Consider the following 27,753-nt stretch of genomic DNA (forward strand, 5'->3'; position numbering starts at 1 on the left):
GGCCAATGACGCGGAGCGGCCGGCCGGGGAGCGCCTCCCCCGCGCTCCGGAGTGACTCCGGCCCCGCCGGCCGGGCAGGTTCAGGAGCCACGGCTCCCCCCGGCCCCGCCTCATCCCCGGCGGCTTCGGGAAGAAAACCAGGAAGGCCCGGGCCCCGCTCCCCGCAACGGGCACCAGCCCCCGGGGCTGCGGGACGGCGCGCGAGACACCTCAGAGGCCTTTGAATTGGAAAATATTTTATTTGAATAGTAAATAGTTATACAGTCGAAACAGTTCTATCCAAGCCATCCTATAAATAGCTAACAGTTAAGAAAATAATGTGTGTAGAAAAGAGATTGCATCTAAAAGTGAGAGCGGGCGGCGGCACGAGAGCTGTCTGTGCCCTGGGAAAGCGGAGTCCAATGGTTTCATCCCTGGGGGACGGACTTCTTTTTTAGGTATAAAAGTTAAAACCTTTTTCTTTTCTTTTTTTTTTTTTTTTTCTTTTTTGAGCAGATCCCTTTAGAAAAAACAGAGGGGAGAGCGGGAATCAAAACGAACCAAAAAAAACTGGTAAATGGCAGGAGGGAGGGAGGGAGGGGAGCGGGGCAAGCGCAATAAAAAATATTCGCCATCAAATAATAATCTTCATCATTAATATAAATAAATAAGGAATAAATAACATAATTACTCAAATCAACATATACATATAGTCAGAGGCGCTGGGCTGGGGGAGGGGGGGCAGGGGCTGTTTAAGGCAGTTTCTACAGCAGTCTCCGGGCACCAGCGAGAGCAGAGTCAAGGCATTCGTGGCTGCGCAAAGACAGTGCTTCTTAGCTCGGCTTTGCTTTGCTTTTCCCTTCAGCAGTTTGATTTGTTCACGTACGAAGAAGAAGAAAGAAAGAAAGGAAAAAAAAAGACCAACCCCAGATATAGGTAAAGCCAGATTCCAGCATTTCACAAGCCATAATAAAGCTAATCATTGAGGGGAGGGGGGGGAGTTCAATTTACAGCCTGTGAGACAGAGAGAGAGAGAGAAAGGCATTGATTCTTCGAGACGGACTTTCCAAAAAACAGAAAGCAGGCCAACCCGTAGGCTACAGACATGGGAAGAGGGGACGGGGGAGACAGAGAGACAGAGACTTCCTAAGAGACCTTAAAACGCCATCAACACTAGCAATCAACCGGGGCGGCGGGAGCTACAGAGAGGCGGGAGTCACCACGGGCACGAGTTTGGCATCCCCCCGCCGGGCGCCCGCTTGTCCAGGGCCGGGGGCGCAGCGAGGCGGGGTGGGGCGGGGCGGGGCGGCGGGCAGGCGAGGGGAGCCCGGGGGCAGCGGCTGTAAGCGGGCGAAAGGCAGAGCGCGGCATGTGGCGGGCGGCGGCGGCGGCGGGGGTCTCCCGGGGGCGAAGGCACGGCGCTGGGGCTGGCCCCGGGCTCTAGCAGGCGGGGCGCACGGGCATCTGGAGCAGGATGACCTGTCTGTTCTCCGACGGGTGGCACTTGTTGATGTGCCGGGTGAGGCCAGGCGAGCTGTAGAAGGTGGCCGGGCAGTACTTGCAGGGGAAGACCTGGGAGGAGTGCAGCAGGCGCAGGTGGCGCTCCTGGCTGCTCTTGCCGGGGAAGCTCTCCCCGCACACCGGGCAGGCGTGGCACTCGGGCGGCGGCGGCGGGCCCGGCTCGTCGGGCGGGTCCCGGGCCGGGTGGCCCAGCAGGTGCTTGCGGAGGTAGGCCTGGCGCCGGAACTTCTTGCTGCAGCGCGGGCACTCGTAGAGGCCCTCCTCCGAGCCCGACTCGGACGCGCCCTCGGGGCTCGGCGTGTCCCGCTCGCTGCTGCTGCTGCCGCCGCCGCCCTCCTTCTGCTCCTCCGCCGGCTTGGGCGGCTCGGGCGCGGGCGGCGGCGCGGGCCGCGGCTTGTGCCAGCGGCGGTGGGAGGCCAGGTTGGCGGGGCAGCTGAAGACCTTGTCGCACTCGGGGCAGCGGTACTCCACGCGCACGATCCGCGAGCACTTGTGCTGCGCCAGCGCGAAGGGGTCGGCGTACTCCTCCTTGCACAGCTGGCAGATGAACTCGCCCAGCGGCTTGGCGCCGCCGCCCCCCGGCCCGGCCCCGACCCCGGCCCCGGCCCCGGCCCCCGGCCCAGGCCCTGCGCCGCGCGGCTTGGGCGGCTCCACGGGGCCCTCCTTGATGCGCAGCCCCAGCACGGGGGACGTGGTGACCTCGTCCTCGAAGTGCAGCTTGCGGATGGCTTTGGCTTTCTTGGCCGCCGCCGGCTTGTGCTTGCCGGGCTCGGGGGGGCGCTTGGCGGCGGGCCGGGCGGCCGCGGCGGGGGGCGCGGGGCCGGCCCACAGCTTGAGCTCGGCGGGGGCGAGGAGCAGCGGGTCCAGGGCGCCGGGCACGGCGGGCGCGGGGAAGGACTCGGCGGAGACGGGCGAGCCCAGGTTGAAGCTGCGCTCGAAGCACTTCTTGTCGTGCTCGCGGCTCACGGGCCGCGTGGGGCTGCGCAGCGCCGGGGACGCGCCGTCCGGGGTGCCGAAGTGCAGCGGCGCGGCGGGCGGCGGCGGCGGCGGCGACGGGGCGGGCGGCGGGGAGGCGCGGCGGGGAGGCGGCGCGGGGCCGGGGCCCGGCCCGGGGCAGGCGGGCAGGGGCGGGGAGCAGCGCGGCTGGCCGGCCGCGAGCAGCAGCAGCTGGGGCTCGGCCTCCTGGCAGCAGCGCACCCGGTAGGACACGGGCGTGGGCCTCTTGCTCCTCTTCACCAGGAAGCCGCGGGGCATCTTTGGGCGCGGGCGGGGAAGGCACTTGGGGCCGGCGGGCTGCGGGCTGCGGGCCCCCCCCGCCCCCGGCACTTGTTGTCCGGCGGGCGCCCTGCGAGGATGTCCCGTCTGCCCCCGGCCCGGATCGCTGCACTCTTTTTAAGGGGGGAGGATGCCATTGTCTGAGCCTCCTGCTCCAGCCCGGAGCCAATCAGCGCTTCCCGCTGCTCCGCTGGATTTGCCGAGGGTGGGAGGGCGAGGGCGAGGGCTCGCCGAAAGCGGCGGAGCGGAGGGGTCGCTGGTAGGTGCGGCAGATGTACCTGAGGGGCCGCGAGCGCCGCCGCTCGCCCTGCCCCTCTCCCCCCCCGCCCCCCGGCACTTCTGGCCCCTCCTGGATGGAGGCACACGCCGGGCCCCTCCTCTTTTCACGGTCTGATGCTTTTCTATAGGAAGGCGCACGTGCCTGGCCTTTGTGTGCCTCCTTCGGGGGCCACGGATCTGCCAAATGGAAATATCCATCAGCATGACAATGAGCGGCCTCAGAAATCGCCGGGATTACCCGCGGTTCTGGAGCGAAATAGCAACAAAGGAGAAGAATGGTCAGAAATATGTCAGGAGGGTTCAGTAGGCGAGCGCCGGGGCCGGGGGCAAGGGGAGAGGAGGCGAAGGCGGGGGCGGGGGGGCGTCGGCGCTGAATCCGTTTAAAAGCCCCTGCCCCCGGGGACGGAGGAGGGGGCCGCAAACAAAACCGGGCACGAGGGGGCGGCGGGGGGAAGGCCGCCCCCCTGCACCCTGCATGCCTGGATTTGGGGTGGAGGCCCCGACTTGCAGAGCCGGCCTTTCACCCCTCTCCAGCGCACGCCCGAGTCTTTCAGGCTTGGGGGTACCATCATCATCATCAGTATATTATTATTATTTATTATTATTATTTCCAGGTAACAAACTGTTTCTCAATCCGACAAATTGCCTTCAACGGGCGGATTTGAAAGAGATGGGGGGAACCTCCCCTGCAATTTCATTAAAAACAAAAAAAGATTAAAAAAAAAAACTTTTCTACGGCTAAAAAGTTGCTCAGAGTATGTTGGCTGGGGCTGCCGGGGTTTGTGGTCCTAAATACCGCCCCCACCCCCCGACTCCGAAATACCCCTTGTGTGCCCAACACGATCCCACCTTCCTTGCTAATCCCCATTCCCAGTGGCCCGGAGCCCGCGGGATAGATACACATTGCCTCTGCGCCCTGAGCAACTTTGCAACGACCCGGGGCTGCCACCTGCATTTTTTATCCATGCGGGGATTTTTTTTTGTCTGCTGTTTGACATCAGGTGCTAAAGCAAGGAGGGGGGGGGGTGTCATCGAGCAGCTAATAATAATAATGATAATAATAATAATAATGAAGATGATGATGGGGAGCGGATCTGTGTGTCTGCCTCTGCACAGTAACTTCCCAAAGCCGTGGCCCCCTTCACCTTTGTGAAGGAAATTAACCTCTTTCTATTGAAGGCGAACCGCGGCCAATCTGGACGAGAAAGAGACGCGTGCTGCGAGGCCGGGCAGGGGGGAGAGGAGGGGACGAAATCTGTCCACCAAGACAAGGCAGCCGCGGCAGAGGCTGCTTCTTCCTCCAGCCGCCGGCAGAAGAGTCCAGGCCGGTCGGGGGCCGGGGGCAGAGAAGCCCCCAGCCGGGAACTCGACTCTTCCCGCCCCGCTGCATGTTGGGCACGGCCCTGCCCTGCCCCGGAGAGCCCGGTCACTGGCGGACCTATTACACACGGGAGGTTGAGAGATGCATCTCCTTGAATCCGGCCTAAGGAAAGAGGCAACGGAGGGATGAGAAAGAAGGGGCAATGATTTAGCCCCCCCACCTCCTTGATTGAGAAGCTCCCCCCAAGCTACCCGCAGCACCCCGAGTCCGAGAGGGTGTTCAGTGGGTCGTTTCCCCGCTTCTGCCCTAAAGCCTGTGAAGGGGACATGGCCATCCTCCGGAGGGGCTGACACCCCATCCTGCCATCTGGGCCTTCCTTGGGGTCAGCCAGCAGCAACCTAACCGGACCGCTGGGTGCCCAGCCTCTTTTAGGTATGTACAGGTGATTAGACCTGCCCCTGTGACAGCCCAGACACATCCTTCCAAAAAAAAAAAAAAAAAAAAGGAAGGGACACGTCCTTCCAAAAGGGACGTCCTTCCACCCGCATAAAATAAAAGCCCCACTCAAACCCCACCTCGCATAAATATCCATTCATGTTGTACCTTTCCCCCCACGCAGCATTGCCACGCTCAGCCCGGCCTTTGCCCTGCCTATATATCAAATGCCCGGCTCCTCGCCTGTAACTCATGTTATTTGCTAACCGTGTTAACTCCTGATTTATACTGCGGCTCTAACTACAGTGATGGAAAGAGTCTTTTTTTTTTGGCCCCCTCCTCCGCTGCCGCCCCCGCCTTGCTCCAGTGTGCAGCTCCTTGTCCTGCAAATTCCATCTGGCTGCACTAGAGTTCCGCGGGGCCGGGCACAGACACCCGCACGACTCGTTGTGGCACTATTTGTTATTCGTAGTATTTCAAAATATGACACAATAGGTACCAAGGCAAAAAAAGAAAGAGTGATCTCAGGATCTTCCAAAAAAAAAAAAAAAAAAGGGGGGGGGGAATGTAAAAAAAAGCAGCAAAAAAGCTCCCCAAAAAAGAAACAAACACCCCCCCCCAACCCTCGCTTTAGACGCAGCGAGTTCACCCAGCGCTATGAATTAACCAAAGGGAATCTATTGAAACCTATTGAGATACTTCGATTCAAAGGATCCGTTTCTTTTTTGTTGTGTCCCCAGCCCCGGCCAGCTGAGGGGGAAAGAAAAAAAACCCTTTGCTTTCAGTGGCGTAAAGATGAATTGGAAGTTGAAAGGTACAAGTATGCTAAACTCATTTTCACAACAACAGAGCGAAAAAAATATATATTAGGGAGAAGGAGAGAGGGTGGGGGGGAAGCAAAAAAAAAAAAAAAAAAAGTCCTTCACAAGCAGGTGCAGCCATCTCCAGTGAGGGCATCGCCTGACCGTGGCAGCGGCTGCCGGGCTGCAAGAGCATGCCCATGCGCTGGGCCTGGCGGGAGATTCCCTGCCTGCCGCCCCCGCGGGGCCGGGCCGCGCGCGGTCCACGCGGGGAGGCAATGCACCCAGGTGGAGAAGGAAAAGCAATTAGCGAGCCGCGATGGAGCCCGCGAGAGTGTCCTTCTTTCGGGGCAACAGGGGCTCCGAGGGGTATTGGGTGTTTAGCAGCGGGAGGCCGGAGCCCGCGGGTGCAACCAGAGGGCACGACGCCCGGCAGCGGCCCGCCTCTGGGTTTGACGGCCAGCGCCGTGTGGGAGGGAGCGAAGTGCGCCTCGGGCCCGCGGCCGCACCCGGCTCCTCCCCAGCCCCGCGGACCCTCTCACTTGTCCCGCACCAAGCACTGCGCACCGCCCCCCCCCGCCCCAAGAGTCCACTCCTCCGCGCTTCAAGCAGCCTCTATCCCGCAATGGCCGCAGCCGGCCCGAGTCACGGGGAAGCGGGAAACCCAGGATGGGGCAGAAGTGGCGCTTTGCAAAGACCCCCTTGCTTCGAGGGCATTTACTTTCATACCGCGTTTCCCCTTCCCCGCTGCAAGCAACGAATTATACTCACACACACTTATATATGTATAGTGTATGTGTCTGTGTGCATGCGTGTGTATATATATATATTCATACACATGTGTATGTGTGCATATATGTGTATGTATGTACGTATATCTATGTGTATACACACATATATACACATGTATGTGTGTGCATTTATTAGGCTAACTATTTGAATTGGTTTATTAAAACATATAAGATTTCCCCAAAGAACCTCGTGTGCCCGTGTCCGTGTGTACGCATGTGTGTGTGTGCCTATGCACACACGCGCGCCAAAGCTGTCTCTTAGTCCAGGCCGGGCCGGGCCGGGCCGGGCCAGGCGGCGGGAGGCCGCGGGGTGGTCCCCGCCGGGCCGCAGTCCGCGAGGTTCATCAGGTTTCTAAACCTCATTGTTGCGCGCCGCGCACACAATGGGCCGCGCTGCTCCTGGCTGCCCCGGGTCGAGCCGGGGCTCGGCAGAGCGCGCTTTGTGCTGGCAGGAATTAGCGATTGTTGTGTCTGTCTGAGGGACACGCGATAGACACGCGAATCCCGTCCGCCCGCCCCGCTGCCTCCCCCCCTCCCCCCCGGCCCTTCTCCTCCTATTCACCTTACCCCCCGCCCGCTCCCTTTGTGCAGCCTATTAGCATAAAGCTGCTATGGATCTCCCGTTTAAATAATTACACACAAAAGAATCCGACATGAAAGCGAGAGACAACAAGAAAGGAGCCCACGAGGCTGTTCCATCTCACCCGCTCCCAGAAGAGGCGCGGGGGGGGGGGGGAGGGGAGGGCTGAGAGGGGGGCGAAAAAAAGGGCCCGAAGTATTTCGTGCTGCTGAAGTTTCGCGCAGCGCCGCGGCGATCTGCCGCCCCGTTCCGCAGCCCGGGGGCAGCTCTGCTCCGGGCCGGCCTTGCTGGGAGGAAAGTTTGGCGGAGACGGGGAGGCTCTGCTTTACCCGCGCGTGCGAGGGGCTGCAGCTCCGGGGCAGTTGTTGCAAGGCGCGGAGGGGGCTGGCACAAGGCCCCGAGGAGTCTGTGTGCGTGTGATACTGTGTCTGTAACTGGGTGTGTGTGAGACTGACTATATATGTCTGTGTGTGAATGTGTGCGTGAGATTGTGCATGTGTGCGACTGTGTGCGTGTGAGACTGAATGTGTGCAAGCGACTGAATGTAACTGAGACTGACTATATATGTATGTGTACATGCAAGACTGAATGTTTGCGCGCGCGTGAGACTTTATATGTGACTGTAACTGATTGAGACTGTGCGAATGTGTGTACACGAGCCTGTGCATATATGTGATTGAGCGTAGCTGAGACTGTGACTATGTGTCACTGTGAGTGTAACTGTGAGACTGTACGTACGTGTGCGCGTGTTTGTGACTGAGTGTAACCGTGTGCGAGTGCGGGGGAGCCGGCGCGCGCTACCCGGCCCCTCCCCGCGGCACGGGGCAGGCGGCGGGCCTGTTCCCTGCGCGCTGCATTAGCATACAGCTGCCGGTACCCCGCCCCGCCGGAGCCGCGGACACTTTATCCAAACCTTATCATCACTTCCCTCACCAGAAAACAATCAACAGCTCCTCACACATGGCTACTTTTCAGCCCCCCGCCCGGCCCCGGCCCCCCTCCCCTGCGGCGGAGGCTGCAGCGGCCGCCCGCTCGCACCTCTCCCCCACCCCGGCCTGGCTGTTTGGAGCCGGGCTCGCAGCCCCCCGGGGCTTCCTCGCGCGGGCGCACGCCCGGAACAAAGGCCTTCCCCGCCGCAAAGTCGCTCCGCAGCGCGGCTCTGGGCCAGGGGCCGCCGCCTTGGGCCCCGGGTGCTGCAGGCGGGCAGCTCCCGCACGCGGCGGGGTGGCAGCACTGCCCCCCCCACCCCATTCACTTCGGGGTTCCCGCCTCGGGACGGCCGCCGCTGATTGGCTGGCGGCGCCGCCCAGAGCTGTCAGCGGGCCGCGCCGCCATTGGTCAGCTGGTTGCCGAGGCGCCTGCGGCAAGGGAGTTAACCCCGCAGCTGCTGGGTCACTAGTCAGCACATTAGAGAATTAACCTCCTCCCCTCCCCCCCTCCACAATGTACCTTCTGTCCAGGAAGGAGAGATACAAAGTTCGCATTTGGGAGGAACAATTAAAAAGCTAAAATGCAATATTCAAATCTCACATGCCATCTGTCAGCCTGCGCGGCGAGGCAGTCCCGGCGCGCGGGGCTGCTGCCAGGGCTGCGAGTCCAGGCGAGCAAGTTGAAACACGGGCCTGCAAGGGAGATGTTATCAAAGGAGACAGACGGCCGAATAAATAAGGACCATGGACAGGCCCAGAGCAGGGACACAGGAGAGGCATTTATTACAAGAGCAGGCTCCAAATCCAGCACATCTTTCTCCAGGCATTGCTCTGCCCGGCCCTCATTGTGCTTTCTCCCCATTTCTTCCTGAAGAGGGAAAACAAAGTCATGCTCCATCTACTGGAGGACCGAAAAAAAAAAAGCATTTTCTTTGGCTCCCTGCCCTGGAGAAACACCCGGAAAGCCATCTTGGCCCCCTCTACAACACGGGGCCCTGACGTGAGAGTCACGTGCTTAGCCGGAGTGCGAAAAGCGCCGCTGTCTTAAGACCTCACTAAACAATCCCAGGCCAGGCGTACATAGGCAAGTGGTAATGGTTGTAGTTCAGATAACTGAGGATGCTTTCCTCCACCAGCTTCCTGTAGATGCTTTGCTGAAAAAACCTTTTCAGGTACTTCTTCGGCTTCTCAGAAAGGTGAAATTCCCCATCCACTATCTCGCAAGCTAGCTGTTCCAGCGAAGGAAGGCCATCCCCCTGTACGACAGAGAGAGAAAGGGCCTTGAAGATAAACATCTTGATAAAACTATGGTCAGCGGATACAGCCACTGGAGCTTGCAGGCAGGCCGAAAGCTGTCATTAGACAGAGGGCACACAAGCATTTAAAAAGAGCAGCCAAGAATTTGGCTTATTTAGCAAATGCACAAGTGGCTTATTAAGGATGGGAAAACATATTCAAAACACTGAGCATGCAGTTGGGACATAGAAGCAGAGCCTTATACATAAAAAAATGTCAAAAGGGGCATAGGTAGGCATGACGCAAAGGTATCCTTTATTGGCCAGATAAACAAATACCGGTAAACATAACATAACTGAATTTTTTGTATAGCTGGACACCTCTCCATCGGCAAGAGCCTTCAAATCTCAGGCACCAGATAAATTAGAGTTTGCTGCTTTGGAAATATTAGGTCTTTAGCTTGAGGCAGGCAGCTAAGCCCTTCTTTCACCCTTTCATTCTCCCCACAGGCTGGCCAGCCAAAGCCCTGGCAACAAATAGAAAGGCAGCTGGTTGCTACATTCCTTGGAAGGCTGCAAGGGCTTGGTGGCAATGGCTATCAGGAAGGCAGCGGAAGGATTATCACACAGGGCAGTGGTGACACTGTCCTTATGCCTTACATGGCACTTTCATTATAAAATTGCAATTTCAAATCTGAATAATTTGTTTAAAAAGGATCTTTCAAACCAAAGAGTTCTCAGCTATTTACAGTTGAAAAAACAAATGGAGGTGTGTGGCTGTGTGGACATGTGCGTACATGTAGAGACTGAAATAGATGTGTACATATGAGATCTGACGAACGTCTTCATGTGCAAAAAACACTCAATTTAAATCTAATTTCCAGATATGTTTCTGGATTTCTCAAATTTGTAAGCAACTTAGCACTGCTTTTCAGAGCAATACTAGCTGCCATCTGAAAATCAGACCAGTAGGTCTTTTTGAGGACAAGTGCTTTTTCCTGAAAATCTTCTCCTGTGCATGTCTGCTATATGATTTTCTACTAATACTTTAACAGCTGATGGAGGTGCAAAAACCCAGCTCTACCATCTGCCTGTTTGCATAGCTGGAGCTCTGCATGTTGAAATAAACACATGCTTGTGATCCTACAAAATGGGTAAACATTCAAAGCTTGATCAATCAGTTTTTGAAGACAAACAAGAACATCCTGTGCAAGAGGCACATAAAATAAATACAGTGTTAGCGTTGAGAATTTAACCACATGAAGTTACGGTCCTCACTATCACTCTAACTGGGTTTTCTGTGCACATATCAGTTTGTATACCAACTGTCTCCTTAAAAGTTGTGCCTTAATAGTCGTAGCTAAGTTCTAGTTTCTATGAATGCCATTACTTGAAATTTCTGATTTTCTGTACATTTACATTCTCAACTAAAATAATCCTCCTTAAAACACGTCTGTGCATTATTTGAATTTTTTCATTTAATTGCTCATTTATTTTCATGATCATTTCTATGACTTTATCAACTGGAACGTGAGCCCAAACTGGAAAAGGCCAGCTCTTAGCTTTCACTCATTTTTTGAGTACAGCGAAATAATAGAGCAGTTCTCCGGAGACCCTCTGGGCAGAATTCTATTTTCCTCGGTGGATGACCAAAGTGCAGCTTGCGACCTACTCTTGAGTTACCTGATTAAAGTGTGGATTGATTCTCTTACCCTCTTTGGGCATAGGAGTTCCCCCTTTACAAGAGCAGGACCACACCCTCTGGACATGTATGTGCTCCCCTTATAGGAAGAGGAGCTCCCTCTGGAGCTCCACTGACGGCTCTCTATTCCTATAATGGGGCACACTTACATGCTGAGAAGGAGTAACCAAATTTTAGCTGGGTAACTCAGAATTGGTCACAAGCAGCACTTTAGTTGTCCACTAGGTGACACACCATTCTGCCCTTTCATTCTAAACCAAAGGTGCAGCATATATTTATTACACACGTAACAGCATGCTCAGTCGATGCTGTATAAATATATGGAAAGGACACATATTTACAACATGCCCTGTGTGTAAGAATCCATTAAACTGAATCAAAATTATGATACACAAAGAGAATGATCAATTTGTGTTCAGATACAGGACCAAGTCCTGTGACCCTGCCCTGATTCAAGAAGGCGGCTAATGATTTTAACAGGATTCTTTTTGTGTGCCAGGGCTTCTCACATGAGAAAAGGTTGCACAGTTGAGTCCATAATCTTGAGGTCTCTAGCATACCATTTCTATTCTCTCCCAAGACTATCTACCACCTTATTGATTCTGGTATCCCCTATGGACTGTAGTGATGTTACTTAAATAGAGAGTAAGCAATTCTGTATGGCACATGAAGAAATCCCATACAAAGTACTGCAGCCAAACGGAATTTAAAATATGTAAAATGGAAGCAAAAAGGTGTGAGGGAGTGGGATAGAATAGCACCAAACAATCCAGGGGACCAGTACTTCTCAACCAGGGTGCCATGGCACCCTGGGGTACCATAAGATTATTTTAAAGGTACCATGTAATATTAGGTCTTAGGTGTGCAAACACCTACACAATTCACATGATAAACCCAGAGATTTCAAATAAGAATCCATGGTGTCAAAACATTCTGACCTGTTGTGGTCCTTCTGAGCTCTCTGCAACAGGAGAACTGCTGTTATTTCTCTGTACTCAAACAACAAGTGAAAGCTAAGAGCTGGCCTTTTCCAAGGGGTACCTTGAGTCTAAAAAAAGGTTGAGAACCACTACATTCATTAGCCAGGAGAAAACTTCAGACCAAAGAAAAAACTTATGCTTGGAGACAAGAATGTGCTTAATTTTTTTGCATTTGGGGGCTATTCAGTATGTCAAGTGAGGTCAACGGGAGTCATCCTATTGACTTCAGCGAGTTTTGGATCACGTTGTGAGAAATAAAAATCAACAGATTACTGTATATTTATATTCAGGCCAATACTGCAAATTCTGAAGATGCAAATTACATTAGCGATATCTTAAATTTCCCACCTAGTTCCATAGGTGGGAAAATTCATTTATCAGTCAAAAAGCCAGTTGAAGTTATTTTATCAAGTAAAGTTTTATATCTTAAAGGATCACAGATTCTAGGATGTACAATGATTTATATAAGTCAATAAAAAAATCAACTATATTTAAAAAAATGATACTAACTAAAGGAATAGTGACTCCAAGTCTGAGTGGCAAGTTTGTAATGAGTTGTTTGACTGGTACAAAAGTACTGTAGAGAAAAGAGCAAGCAACTTACATTATGACAAACTCTACCAGAGGCTTTGAAATTTGTAAAGATAATTAAGCAGCACATTAACACCACTTTATAATGCAGAGGTTCTTTGTCTGTTTAGGTTTTCCAAAGAAAATTGTTAGACAGAGAAACTTAAGGAAGAAGACAGGGGAGCAGAAACCTAAGTGATCAGCAACAACAAATTAGTGGAATAATAAAATGCACTTGCTAGTCATTTTTCTTACCTGCTTGGATGTTAGGATTTGGCGCAGTTCTTTCTTAAGATCAATAAACCGATCGTGATAGATGGCTAGGGACCAAGACTCGCTGAAGTAGCTGGTTAAAAAAGAAGAAATTTAGTTATCTTGTGAACCTCTCATTAACCACTAATAAAGTATTTACCTGCTTTTTTGCTTTTATAAATTACAGTTCTGGACCCATCATGATCGTTTGTTCATAAAATGCCTCCCGTAACAGCATGGTCAATCAATTCTTTTAATGGATGTTCCTGATGTACAGCCAGCTTCAGTAATTACATTTAAAGTGGCTTAATTCAGAGCTGTGGCAAGACCCAGTGAAGAATCCTGATTTTATCAGAATTTAAAAGCCTGAAGACCTGTAAAGAACGGTGTCTGCATTATCTGTCCTCATTTGAGAAAAGCAGATTGCAGGATTAACTGAACTGCTGCATAAACAAATTAAATTTGTGTAGACAATGACACAAATGTTGTTCATCATTAAGGTTTCTGGATTAATAAAGGGTAGAAAAACAGGCCACCACAGTGTTGCAATATGTTCTTTGCACTACAGCACTGAACCTAAATTGAATCTCTTTGATGAGGAAGCTCTCTTAACTTTAATATTAATGTCACTGACCAAAAGCATTAATTAAAACATCTTTTCTGCAAAAACTTAGAAAAATGTGGATAGCTATTTCCTCCAAGCAAAGAGCAGCATGTATCCCTAGATACTGCAAGTGTCAGTAGAGGCAACTGGATCACAAAGAGGCTGGTAATTTCTATTTCCTACATGGTGAAAAATAATTTTCCTGGTGTCCACAATGTACCAATTACACAGTGTGTACTCTTCACTGTCATTCTCGGTAACACAAACATAGAATGTACTGAAAAGACAATAGGACCAAAAGACCCAGCCAGTGTAACATATTCAACTCCCTGTCAGATAAACAGAGCCTGATCCTGCAAACAGTAATGCAAAGGTGCAACACATGTCAGCAGTCCCACTCAAATCAATGCAACTAAGAATGGGAGTCATGTAAAGTGCATGCAGGATCAGGGCCAAGTTCTTCCACATGAGCCTTGCCGTCTGTTCCCATCAGTGGGAGTATTCATATGAGCAAAGACAACTCAACACCTAACTGTAAAAGGATTTGGGTCAATGACCTTTAACTACATTCCTAGGTAATAACACTAAAATGGAGAGCCGCAAATAATTTTAATAATAATTTCCATATTTCTTTTGAATAGAAAACTTTTAAAAAATGTCAAATGGTGCTGTTTTCTCTTTCTGAGCTTCTTTTCTCTAAGAACGCCGCTGAACTTCAAACTGTAATAATGGGTCACAGTTCAATCGATTAGCTCCACCAGAAACAGTTAACAGAGCTGTGCCAATTCTTCCCCATATTCATGTACCTGCCACTGTCCTTGCATCTGTCTCTTCTTTTGGGTGGTAAACCCCTCTGCAACAGGGGCTGTCTCTGGTCTGCATTTGTGCACCACCCAGCACAGTAGGGCTCCAACTGCAGCTGGGGCCTTTGGATTTTTCCGTGAGATAAATGTTTACTTCCACCACTATTTATGCTATGTACTTGATATGGTATACTCATCTCAGCCTTTCTGTTTGGATAGCGAAAGAAACATCTAACTGGACAGTGTCAGCATGTTACCGACAGTGACTTCCCCTTGTTCTTTGGCTGGGAAATCTAACAACAGATGAGCTCAGTGCTAAGAACCATTTTGAACAATGCCCTTTATCTTTAATAACATTTTGTATACCTGTCAAATACATACAGAAAGAGCCAGACATGTTACCAAAATATTTGAACTAATTTCATAAAAAAACATTCACTTAATGACACCAGTAAATGATGCAGCACGTGGGTCACTAAAAAAGCCCCATATTTGCTGGCGAACTCTGCCGAGATCTGTATCTGTATGGACAAATACATTTCTTAAATTTTACATCTGGTATCTGAATTTGCAACTGTGCTATTGGTAACTTATTTTTTAACCTCAGGATCATTTGAGGGAAAAATGTGTTAGAGCAGGGGTGCTCACCCTCTGTGGTCCATGGGTCAGCCAGCCTGTAGGGCTCCCCATGGGTCTGAAAAATTGGCAGCAGAGGAACAGTGGCAGCATTAATTGCCGCTCACCAGCTGCCAAATGTCCAGACCCGTGGAAAGCCCTGCAGGCAGATAGCATGTGGCCCTGCACTCTGAATCAGGCATGTGAGGCCAAGGTGGTGCAGGGCCTGATCTGGGTGGTGCAAGGTGGGATTTGGGTGCCTGAGGCCTGATTTGGGTGGTAGGAGGCCAAATTCAGGCATGCAGAGCCCAACCCCACCCAGGATCTAGCCCATGGATCAGCTTTGCACCACTCATCCAGCCCATGGGGCTGAGAGGATTAGAATGATACAAGCACCAATCTGGGATCTAGGCACTCCCATGTTTCAATTCTGACCCGATGCTGATTTTCTGAACAAGGAAAATCTTGTAACTGTCTTGCCACAGGTAAACTATTTACCTGTCTTCTTGAGGGGCTGTGAGGATGAAATGATGCTTATAAAATGTTTTAAGAATGCTGAATATTATTGTTTTATTACTAGTTCAATTGATAACCACATCTTTGGATAATTGTACCACTGATCTCATCATTCCCAGACTTGAGAGTTTAAGGCCTGACATTTTCCACCTACATACAGTATATGGCTTAAATACAAGTGCTTTTTGCCTGGAAGCAGACAATTTCTTGTTTACACTTTCAGACTGGCTGGGGACAGGATTTACCTCTAAGTAGCCACTGAATACAAGATTCCCTTTGTTCCACCTCAAACAGGGAACTGTAACGACCACAGATTGTTTTAACGTAGAATCAGTTCTCTCCCCACACTGAAAGCCCTTTTATTGAGAGAGAAATAATCTTTCTAATAACCACATTTAGATGTACTCTCTCAAGAAGTGATGCATATTTCATTAAACAGAAGTTTAATAATGAAAAAAATACACTTGAAGACAAACCAACAAGTTGACTTTCTGAGGTTCATTCTAAATTTTATTACCACTTTAACAGTAGTCCCTAAGGGCAAGCTGTGGAAGGCTTGAAAGTATAATGCTCTTCAGTGTTCAAGATGAAGCTGGCATGCTACCAACAGAGGCTCAGAGGCTCCTCAACTATCATGAGAACAGCATCTGCCACATGTGTTTGCACCATTTAGTCTTTCATAACCTGCCAAACTGATCAAGCTAAATATGTACAAGATGACAATGTTTGCCAAAGGCATAACGGGTTTTAAAACTTGGTCACTTCCTAACGGGGACCCCCTGCTGGTCAACTTTTATATCTCCAGAAGTTATCATTGGAAGGCATTTGAAACTAGATGGGGTGAAATGGTCTCCTTTTGAAGACAATAAGTGACATCCTTTTTGTTGCTAGGAAGCTGTTCTCTCTTTTCATTGACAAACAACATTTAAAGTCTGTTCTGCCTCACTTGTGTAGCCTATGAAGAAAAAAAAGAAGGAAAAATATCCAGTGTCATCCTACACAAAAGGTGCGGAATCTTTTTCATTTAAAGAGACACAACATGACAATGGACAGATAAAGTTGGCTCACCCTGGAAAATAAAACTGTATTACCTCTGCAGTATTCACATAGATGGACTGAAATCCAAAAGCCATCTATTTTTATTCTCCAGGCTTTTATTTAATTTGCTACTACACAGCACTTTCAGAGAACAATGTTTTTCTGTGTGAAAGCTAATTTTGAAGCTGCAGTAGTTCTCTGATGCTTATTGGTGCTCCTAGGAAAAAGCAATTGAGGGCATGCCACTGACCCTTATCAACACTTGCCACCACTTAAGTCATTTACACAAAGACATCAGATTTTTCCTTGACTATACACATTTTAAAAACTAAAGATTCTGAAAGGTGTTAGCTACTTTTATCCCAAGAATGCGAAGCTCAGAATCCAGGAAACAATGCCTGAAGAATTTATCACATACAGAAAAGTCCTTTGACACATGAGTAATTGGAAGAGGTAGCACATGGTGAAGAAGCAAATAAATCTATAGATTTCTCGAGACAGCCCATATTCTACCAGGCAAAGATGTTTATGATTTTGGTAACAGTTCTATCTCACTGCCACATATTCCAAACTTCTGAAACCTGAACTCCCAATTCAGGAAAATGAAACTAATCCTACTCCCATCTAAAAATCCAAGCAATTTTCCTTGTATCTTTAGATCCCTTAAATCTGTTCTCATTCTGTCCAACTTATGGGAACGATCACTTTTCTGAGTAGAAGCCCAAGGCTGTCAATGCTTGATCTATGGAGTGGGTGGACCTTGATATAAACAAGTAGGTCAGAGTCTTCCCGCTGGTGCTATTGGAGAAATAAAATGATGAAGACGACAAATGTTTGAATGTGCCATCACTCTGATATACTGATATAAATTTGTGCTGGCACAAACAACATAGCCCAGGATTGAACATGTGACCAGTATTAATGTAGATTGGCCAGCATTTACAGGCTCAGATTTCAATTTGTGATTTTTCAAGAGAAAAAAGCTGAAAAGGCCGATGGAAACAGCAAATTAACTTGAAAGTATTAAAGGAGAAATCTGATTGTGTCCAGTCAGTCATTTGCCTGACTTTGTTGACAGAGAGATTTCAACAAATCATGCCTCATTTTTTTACTGTAGCCACCTCTCCCAGTATTTGCTATTACTGCAATGGGTCTTACGGCAAGGAACACAGTAGGAGCTGTTTCATGACTTTTGCTTGGGAATTTTTTTGCGAGTTTTGTCAAGAAATTATTTACAACTTGTACTATGTACAGATTTTAACAAAAATTTAGGTATGGGCTAGGTGTCCAGTGGCATAATAGGGCAGGTTCGCAGCCTGGGCAGCAGCAACGCATGGGACAGCACTGGCCACTGTAGTGCTGATGGTGGTTATTTTTGCAACCCCACTCCAAAGGCGGTACTCATGGCTGTTGCACCAGTCCCCCCCATCAGTGATGCTACTGTAGATTCACTGGCACCTCACTGAAGAACAGAAGTACTCCAAGAGACAGGTTAGGTGGTGGAGAGAAGGACAAGCTTATTGCTTAGGACAGTCTGGCTGAGAGTCGGAGTGGCGTGGAGTGCCTTGCAAGCAGGCAGTGTCTTGGATTTCCCAGATGTCCTAGATTTCTGGGATTTCCATATGATCAGCCTAGTTATAACTATAGTGTCCTTCTGGATTCCTTATTCCTTCTAGAGATCTGTCTTGCTAGAGCCGCTAAAAATGCCAATCTGGAGCCAGCCAGGAGGCTGTGCTCCATCATATCAGATTCTGATTTGTGACCTCCAGGCTTCATTATTTAGTCCATTTCTTAGAATGAAGCTTCTGACTTTCAAAATTTCTGATTGGTTTAGAATACAGCAGACCAGCTATTAAACAACACATCACTCACTATTATTTTTTCAGATGACATTACTTAATCTGAGTAATTTTATTCAGTCCATAGGCTATCATTATGTTGTCCTCCAGCTATGCACATTTTCAGTTTGGCATTAAGTGCTATATTTAAATAGTTACAGGCTTTTGGCCATGGCAAAGACATCTGAGAAGCAACAGAGGAAAATCCCCATTCTGTCACAGATAAAGACAGGTGTTTTATATGTAGTTTACACTTGTGTGCCTCACTTGAACAACTAATTGTCATAACTCCAAAAACACACACAAATTTTGAAATAATGATCTCATAAAAATGCTGGAAATTGCATTTAAGCAACTAACACATATTAACATTTACACCAAAATTTGGCAAAACCAAGGAAGGCTAAAAATAAAGACTTTTATGAAGATACAAACTCAGAGGCAGCTTACATGAATGGAAAATACAGAATATGGAAAGTATATGGAAGCTTACAGTGATGAAACAGTCAATAATCTTTGGTCTAGATAAAATGACAAAGAATAAAAAATACATTCCCTGTATACTGCAGACAAACAGTTTTTACAGACAAGAAAGGATGGTTAAAATTCTATAGTCAAATAGTATTCATGGTAATTTATATAATGACATAGAATCCTGTAATTCCCTGCCAAAAGAGGTCCTCTGTACAATGAATGTCACCATTTTGTGCCCAAACTTTCTAATAAACACCAGACCAAAGCAAAACCAAATGGTTGAAACTTATACGGCACTCAAACAAGTCAACCCTGGTGGAAATGAATATCAGGGCTACTGCCCCTTACATGGGTCAGCACTAAACACCCCAAATTAAAAATGTGTTCCTCACAGGTAATCACTGGGTGTGTCTACATGTGCATTTGATCCAGGAGCAGTTTATTCACAAGTAAACTACATTTGAGCAAATGCTCCCAGGCAGGTGTCCATGCATGCAGAGACTTGGGAGCAGATCAGCTGCTTATGGCAGCAATCTGGTCCCCCTCTGCTGGCCCTGCACTCGTCCCTTGCAGCAGCCAGGACCAGCTCTAGGTTCTCCCTGGGTGCTAGCTCAGGGGCTGGCAGAGAGCACAGGCCCTGGCGGGGGCTGGGACACTATTCCCTAGCCCTGGAGAGTTGTCTGCTGCCGGGGCAGGCTTCACCACTGGAGCCCAGGTGGGGACAATGTCCCCCTGTCCCAGAATCCTGGAAATCCTGGCCCTGGCTCCCCGATCAGGGGCAGGGGACTTGGAAAGAGCTGCAAGGAGGGGCAGGTCTCAGTTCCCTGTCTCGATCAGCTGGTGGAGCAGCCCTTGATGGCTCAATTGGGGCATGGGGCTGAGACCTGCCCTTGACCAGGACAGTTCCCAGCCCCCACTCCATGATCATGGGGCAAGGGCTGGAAAGCCTGTTCCTTGTCCAGCTCCATGATCACGATCATAGAGTAGGGGCTGGGAGATCCAGTCATGGAGCCAGCGTTGGGAGAAAAGAATCTCCCAGCCTGAGCCTCACAACTGCAGAGCTTGGGCAGGGAGATAAGGATCTTCCAGCTCCCCGCTGTCTGATCGCAATAGTGAAGTGGGGGCTGGGAAATAAGGATCTCTCAGCCCCCACTCCCTGATTGCGATCTTGGAGCGGGGGGGGGGGGGTAAGCACGTACAGTAAGCATGTGCACATGTAGACATGCATGCTTACTGTGCAGTAAACTGCTCTATTATGCAGTAACGCATCTCATGTAGATGCACGCACTGTCTCTATGCTTTATTTTTTCCTGTCTTTTTCAGTGAGAGTTGTTTCTGGAGTGTAGTGGTTGTTCAGTGTCACCATTATGCTCCAGAATTTGCCACCAACACCAGTTAACCAATGAGCATAAAAGATATACTGTACATAGAGGAGAAACTGCACTACCACTAGCTCCAGGATGTATGTTCACAGAAAAAAGATAAAAGACAGTGACACCTAATCACCTGCGGGAAAACACTTTTCATGAAACAGTGACTCCATTTCTGACCTCATTGTCCTTGTACTCAAAGGACATCTATAAGACACCTTCAGAAGATGGGCCTGGGAACAAACATTCATAACTTTACTAGACTCTAAGCACAATGGAGTAAATACAGACTATCATTTCATGACTATAATCTATATTTATAATCTAACTGGTGTCTTAAAATCCATCTCTTCTAACCTCTTAATACTCCACAAGTAATAAAGACCCTTTTCCCTTCTGAATGGTCTTGTTCTTTTATATAATTAGGTTATCTATTTAACAGCATTTCTCTTGCTTTGAAGCTACTTTTAATAACTTTCCTTTGCACCAAGTTTACAGCCCTCCCTCATTCCTTTAAGTGCCTGTTTTCTTTACACATGGGCTAGGGACAGAAATTATACATAAACCAGTATAAGTGATCAGAAACCAGATACCCTCCAGGTTCAAGTCCCTTAGCATCCTAGGATGCTTTGCACCTCCCTGGCAAACTTCCCCTTTGCTTGGGTCAAAGGTAAGTTAGTTTCCTTTGGCCCAAGCTGCCAGCTCCAGCTGAGCAGGGAGGTGTGCTGTAGTGCCACCCCCCCAGCTTCCGGCCTGGGCCACTGCAGGAATGTGGCTGCATTTTCAGAATCAAAAGTGAATGTCTGTTCACTTGCTTATTCATTCAATATACGCAGTTTAGACTAACTTGCAAAGGTTGAATCAGTTCAGCCTTGGGCTTTTTGATTGTCTGTAGTTAGCCATGGAGTTAAACAAAAACCATTGTTTTGGCTGGTATTTAACTTAGACTGTACCTACTTCATTCCCTCACACTTGGAGAAGATACTTTGTACCTGAAGGTTTACTTGACTGAGACAAGATTACCAAATAATGATACAATTCACTAATTAAAAAAATTGACATTTATTCAACAGGAATATAACATTTTCAAAAAGAACATCAAAATGAGAACAATTCCCCTTTGAAATAGTTACATACTAGATTTCAAATCCAACATGTGTTACTAGCCTTTAAAACACTGTTATTGTGCATGTGTATTATACAAACATACTAAAGAAGTAAGTTCTTGCTCATAAAAAGTTATGCATGGCTGATTCAGTGGGTCTGTAAGGTGGACTTCTGCCTGACTTCAGACTAACATGAATAATTCTCCATACAAATATACTCTAATATAGGAATCTTGTGATCCTTATTCAGAAAAAAACAGCCACTGAACTGGATACTGTCGGGGCCGAGTGGCTGTGGCCAGCAGCCCGGGCACGTGGGCCGGGGAAAAGGTCGGCACGGCGTACTAGAATTAGGCACTGACACGTAGAGGTTGATTAAAGATTGTAGGTGGTCGCGGTGCAGGCAGGAAAAACTTTCTTGAGTTGCAGTTACAAAAAGACACACGTGGAGTTTGCTAGGCTCCACAAAACAAATACGAACAGAGCTCTGGATACACACTCATGGAGTTTGCTAGGCTCTGTGGAACGACCGAAATGAGAGTCTGAAAGGTGACTCTCGACAAGCGCGCAGGGTAGGGTACGTCGAGGGATCATGCAGTGACGGGGAGAGAGTCTTGGTAGCTGATCAAACCACCGGTCGGCTCCAAGACATGCGCAGAGTTTGTTAGGCTCTACCACGTGGCTCAGAGTTCTCCATGAGATGGATGTGGAGTCCCCCTAAATGAGGTCCCCCCCAGAGATCTCCGACTTGGGCAGAAACTGCTCAAGCCTCTTATACGGCTAGCGAGCCAATTGCTAGCCACCACGTAGGAATAATTTAGAAACAGCCAATAATGGGGTACAAATTTGCATGCGAGCAGCGGGAACTCCTTTGCACCGGGGTTTTTCTCTCTGCAGCTGAGAATTGCACCGTGCAAAGAAAGCTCCATGTGGCGGGAAATAATTCTGCAGTACCGAAGCACACACACAATCATTGGGTCATGACATCCCCCCTTGCTGAAGGCACAGCTGAATTATACCACATGCTCGTCACTCAGGTCGTCGAAAGCTCTCACAACTGGTTGTTGAACTAAACGGGTAAACACAAAATTAGCTAACATAAAAAGTTCGTTCTCTAGGGATCGAATCAAATAATAGCCGGCACATACACATGCACACATAACCAGATTCATAACAAAAAACTGCACAATCAGAGCTTCAGTGGGCATCATGGCAAAGTCGCGCGTCAAGCCCTCGCTTTTGCCGATGATGTTGTCCCTCTGTTTCTCAGGGCTTCTCTCCGCCACGCACTCTGAGTCCTGAACCTGTAAACAAAACTCTCAGAAAATAAGTTAACGTATATCAAAATATTTACAAAAACCTGCACACAATAGGGCGGTTAGTGAAATGCACTACCACTTCCTCAAAACATATAATACAGGTGTTTAAACATGGCTAGAGTGGAGCCAACTCTCTCTTGCATGATCAACTAGATGAAATCGTCGAGGAGCCGTCGTCTAGCTCTTCCAAATAATGAAAACCCAACTCATATGCCAGTCGCCATTGGCCTGCGTCTCCCAAAATCCGAAGTTGCCGTTTATTGAGTCCAGAACGCTGTAGGAGGAATCCAAACACGAATCGCTCCTCTGGTGTTCTCTGTGGCAACAGTGGAAGATTGGATTCGCGATGTCTTGCGCCTTGAGCCTCGGTCGGGTGTCGATGTTCCCGATCACTGGATATTCTTGGCTCCATCAGGATACGCAGTCATGACAACTGACGCAGAAGATTACTCACGGGTTGGCTCACCATTGGGTTAAGCAGAATCCGGAGGACAATGATGTTCTTTCGTCCATAAACCTCAAGACAACTATCTATGCTGTGAATGGTCACTGGAACGGTTCCAGGGTTTTGTAGACGACGGTGAGGCCATGGTCTTATTTGCTGGAGTGATGTCAGTCCCAATGTACATGTTCGGGGGTTCCAAGCACAGCATGATACTCCGATGATCGCTAACGTAAGATGTTCTGCGCCGGTATGTTCTGGCCATCCGTCATGCCATGCGTGGGCTTTCTGGCTTATCTGTCCTGCAACAAGCGCTGGAAGTGGAATAGGCCAGTGAGCGTTAAACGTCACCATGTCGATGTCAGTGACATGTCCTCTACTCCACGATGCTTGTCTGACCAAGAAGCTTGCTTCTTCCCGGTTCAGCAGGTCGGACCCAAGTTCCACAACCAGACGTCTCAACCATACAGATAGAGTTTCTTCAGGTTGGATTCTTGATTCTCTGCACAACTCCTGTAGTTCAGTTCTGGTGCAAGCATAATAGGTAGTAGCAACTCGGCTGGTTGTTGCTACAGGTTGAACTGCTGCTGCAGGAGTCATCGCTGCTGTTATTGCTTCAGGCAGGAGGGGCGGATGCACTCCACCGCTCGATTCTCCCTTCCGTCAGCAAGAAGGCATGGTCACCGGAAGCGATGCTGCATCGGTGGGCAGGGTCGCCGGCCGAACTCTCGCGAGTTCCTCCGAAGCTCCACCCTTTTCTTCCGGTTCTTCCACACGGTCTCCCTCTTGCTCGGCGCCATCTTGGCGTGGCGTCTCAAGATTTTCTTTCGCAGCCGCTTCTTTAACCGCTTGAACGGCCATATGCAGCTGGGCTCTTAAACTTGCATTTTGCTGCATTAAATCAGTTATGGTACGAAATGTTGCAGTTAACATTCTCCCCTTGTCATACTTCGGGGCCACCCTCTCATCTGCGGCGCGTCCCTCTGTCTCCAGATCTTCGCGGAGCTCAGATGGAAGCTCGTGACCCCTCAATCTCGACGCCAGCATAAAGGGGGCGAGCCGGTCGATTGGCACCGGTTCTTCACTCTCCCAAGCACATCTTAGGCAATGGGCACACTCCTGGGTGAGGGTCGGGTTTACTGCGCCTGCCGGGTTGACTCTGGCGAGGGACACAGTGTCGAGGGGCCTAAACAGGACCTGCTCATCATTCATTATACACCCGAATGCCGCGGGGTGAAGATACACTTCCCTCTCTCTTGGGGCTCCGTCTTCGGAATCTCCCTCTTCTCCCTTCAGCGAAAGGCATCCACTGATAAACCTTTCACCCGTTCCGCCTGCCTGGTGGTAAGCAATATGCGCCTCCAGTTTCATGACGCTTGCTACGTTGCGTTTCCCACTTCGCCAAGGGCAATTCTCAACTAATTCTAGTTCTATCATGCTTTCCCCATATCCCATCCTCGTCGCAATGTCAGGGCCGAGGGGCTGTGGCCAGCAGCCCAGGCAAGTGGGCCGGGGAAAAGGTCGGCACGGTGAACTAGAATTAGGCACTGACACGTAGAGGTTGATTAAAGATTGTTTTACTTACACCGTAGGTGGTCGCGGTGCAGGCAGGAAAAACTTTCTTGAGTTGCAGTTACAAAAAGACACACATGGAGTTTGCTAGACTCCACAAAACAAATACGAACAGAGCTCTGGATACACACTCATGGAGTTTGCTAGGCTCCATGGAACGACCGAAATGAGAGTCTGAAAGGTGACTCTCGACGAGCACGCAGGGTAGGGTACGTCAAGGGATCGTGCGGCGACGGTGAGAGAGTCTTGGTAGCTGATCAAACCACCGGTCGTCTCCGACACACACACAGAGTTTGTTAGGCTCTACCATGTGGCTCAGAGTTCTCCACAAGATGGATGCGGAGTCCCCCTAAATGAGGTCCTCCCCGGAGATCTCCGACTTGGGCGGAAACTGCTCAAGCCTCTTATACGGCTAGCGAGCCAATTGCTAGCCGCCACGTAGGAATAATTTAGAAACAGCCGATAATGGGGTACGAATTTGCATGCGAGCGGCGGGAACTCCTTTGCACCGGGGTTTTTCTCTCTGCAGCTGAGAATTGCACCGTGCAAAGAAAGCTCCATGTGGCGGGAAATAATTCTGCAGTGCCGAAGCGCACACAAAATCATTGGGTCATGACAGATACAAGTTTTGCTTACGGACCACAACGATGACTATAATGGAACTGATCCAAAACCCACTGAAGTCAATGAAGAGATTTCCAAGGCAGAGTTCTATTTCCTTTTGCATGGTTAAATAGTTTATTTTAAGCCATGTAAGTGGAGGCCTTTTTAGCATTTACTGGCAGTTTTCAATTCTATTATCCCTGCAGTATGGAGACATAAGCACACACATTATTGAGCCTGCATAGTAGGCTATGCACTGGAGAAAGGGCATGCATAACACATAATGCCTGATGATTAGAGCACTATGCTGGAAAGACTGAAAGGTTCAAATGCTCTTGGGTGGGGTGGGGGGGAAGGTTCAAATGCCCTTTTGGTGGCAGTGGTAGTGGGGCGGGGAGGGGTGGGGTCTATAACCTGGCTCTATGCTTCCTCAGTGAGTATCCTCCTCCTCTGGTCTCTAACACCTACTGGGCGAGGGCTTTTGTCCAGTTAGAATTTCATGACTCGGTGTCTACAGTGGTTGTGCTCACATAGCTGTGTATCTGCCTTGCCAGTAGGGGACTACTGCACATGGTCAGTGTGTGTGTGAATGTTTACACATCTATAATGAGAGGGCAACAGAATCACAAACTATGCATAAGTACCAAAAAGGCCACTTACATGGATGCAAAGCTGCCATTTAGGTGAACAAAGTGAAAGCGAAATCTGGCCCCAGTGGCTTCAGTAGGCATTGAATAAGAGCTTCTATTAGGATAGACCATGGGTGGACACTTATTTGAACTGGAGGACCACTTAAGGAGTTTTGGTGAGCTGTTGAGGACTGTCACAGCTGTTTATACCACACAGTGCAAGGGGGTTGGGGGACTGGGAAGATACCAACTGACCCTATCTGGACCTGGGCCTGTCCTCCCCACACCTACCAACAGGGGCGCCAGATGAAGCAGGTAGATGGGGTCTCCATAGACTGACCTGGGATCGCTGCAGGCAGGGCACACTAGGCTGGGCGGATGGGATGGGGCTGTGGGTGGGGAGGGAGTGGTGTCTGGGAGCAGGATGGGCAGGTGGGGCGAGGGCTGGGGCTGGGATTGTGGCAGATGGGCTGGGGTGCTCAAGCAGCAGGGCTGGGTTTGTTGGCGGCAGCAAAATCACTGGCCATGGGTGTGATGGCAGAGAAAGCCACCACCACCAGGGCTGCCAGGAAGCTAAGTCTGACCACCGTGCCACCCCTGCCCTGCCAGTGCACTACCCAACCCTGCAGACTACAACTCCTGGTGTGTCCAAGAACCACGTGTGGGGATAGGATGGGCTGAGCTCTGTGCCCAAGGGTAGTGGGACCAGCCACACTTGCCATGGCCTGGGCTGTCCCCTGCACCTGGCCCAGGTGGGGCCAAGGGATCAGCCGTAGGCTAGATAGAATCACCTGGAAGGCCAGATCCGGCCCTCAGACTGCATTTTGCCCACCCCAGGATAGACTGTCTGGGGCTTTGACTCGCATCAAAATAGGCTTAGAGACAATCTTTTACACCTGCAGTTTGAATGGCAGTTAATTCAAATGAGTGAATTAGCTGCAATTGTCTAAGGAAAAAGTGTTACCTGGGATACTTCTCAGATACTTAAAGGGGACTCAGTTCTTATTTATATTGTTCACCAGCATCTTCACATTGTAAATGATAATTGCCAATCTTGCACCAATTCCTTATCTCAGTTTTCTATATTTTTAATGTAACGGGAATGTGTTATGTTATCATATCATGGGCTGCAGTCACCTTTAAATAGAAAACCCTTAACAAGACTTACTTCATATCAGTATTAGCAATACTGTGGCTATTTCTTATCATACACTACTTTAGAAATACTCTTCAGTATCTTAATACCACAGTTTGTAAAAAGTAGAAACATTTCAACAGTTATAATGATTATTGTACAGTGAAGCTTGGCCTGCAATGCCATATACTAATTTGTGCCATAAAGCTGCACTGTTGACTCTTCTCAGAAAAGAAAATTACAGCAGACACTGTAGTAAGGTTTGCTGCCTTGTTATTCAACATAATGGATTGTGCTTGTTATGAAAAATAATTAAAAGGAAATTCAATTTGTTCAACAAAATCAATACAATGCACTTTATGATACAGTATTACTGGGTTTTTTAATTATTTGTTCACGGATTCAAAAAACTCAGCAACTTACAATGGTTTGCCTAATTATTCACCTGAATTAGTAAGGTTCCATTGGCAGTTAATGTTCAGATTTAAGGACTAGTCTTTCTCTACTAATTCTTACCATGGATTTTCTCAGCAACCAAGACATTCATTAGAAGCATAGTTGCTCATTAAAAATATAATTAATTAAATATATAAAACAGATCTAAAACCACCTAAAGATGTCTGGTTATTTATATTGATTGGTTATGTAAGTGCAGCTTCCATGGTGCAAATCAGGGCTAGCATTTAATTCCAGTAGAAAAGAAAAGCCGTTAGGGCTTTAGTATTCCTTCATGTGTCCTTCCTCTCCTGTTGTAGCTCTCTTTTCATAAAAAGCACACCTATTTACCTCTAATTAGGCTGCAAAGTGTACTGAGTAGCATTAGTCCCACTCAGCCATGTTCACAGCTCACAGCCTTCCCCATTTCCTTTCCTTTTTTTCCCCTATAGGTAAAAAAATGTCTTGTGTAAGTCTGTGTTGAATGAAGAAGTAAGGTGGAATTCATTTAGCGTAACTGTGACACGCTAATGCTATCGGATCCTGCAAATTCCAGAAAGCAATGTATTTTATTCTATCTCAGAATAAACACCTGCCTTAATTTT

The 27,753-nt window shown here is 49.0% G+C and overlaps 2 protein-coding genes across 3 annotated transcripts in view; both read right to left on the bottom strand.

The window, feature by feature from the left end:
- Positions 1-219: 219 nt before the first annotated feature.
- Positions 220-3,046, bottom strand: INSM1 (INSM transcriptional repressor 1). Its single transcript, XM_059720249.1, has one exon. The coding sequence runs from the start codon at positions 2,752-2,754 to the stop codon at positions 1,420-1,422; it is 1,335 nt and encodes a 444-aa protein (XP_059576232.1). The 5' UTR covers positions 2,755-3,046; the 3' UTR covers positions 220-1,419.
- Positions 3,047-8,669: 5,623 nt separating this feature from the next.
- Positions 8,670-27,753, bottom strand: part of CFAP61 (cilia and flagella associated protein 61) — a 241,240-nt gene continuing 222,156 nt past the window's right edge. For both annotated transcript variants that reach the window (XM_019491015.1, XM_019491016.1), the window contains 2 exons: positions 12,653-12,743; positions 8,670-9,166 (listed from right to left, as the gene is read on the bottom strand). In XM_019491015.1, coding sequence (XP_019346560.1) covers positions 8,966-9,166; positions 12,653-12,743 — 292 coding nt within the window. In that variant the 3' untranslated portion in view covers positions 8,670-8,965. The remainder of the gene's footprint in view (positions 9,167-12,652; positions 12,744-27,753) is intronic.

The sequence above is a fragment of the Alligator mississippiensis genome, chromosome 1, assembly GCF_030867095.1.
Source record: "Alligator mississippiensis isolate rAllMis1 chromosome 1, rAllMis1, whole genome shotgun sequence".
Lineage (NCBI taxonomy): Eukaryota > Metazoa > Chordata > Crocodylia > Alligatoridae > Alligator > Alligator mississippiensis.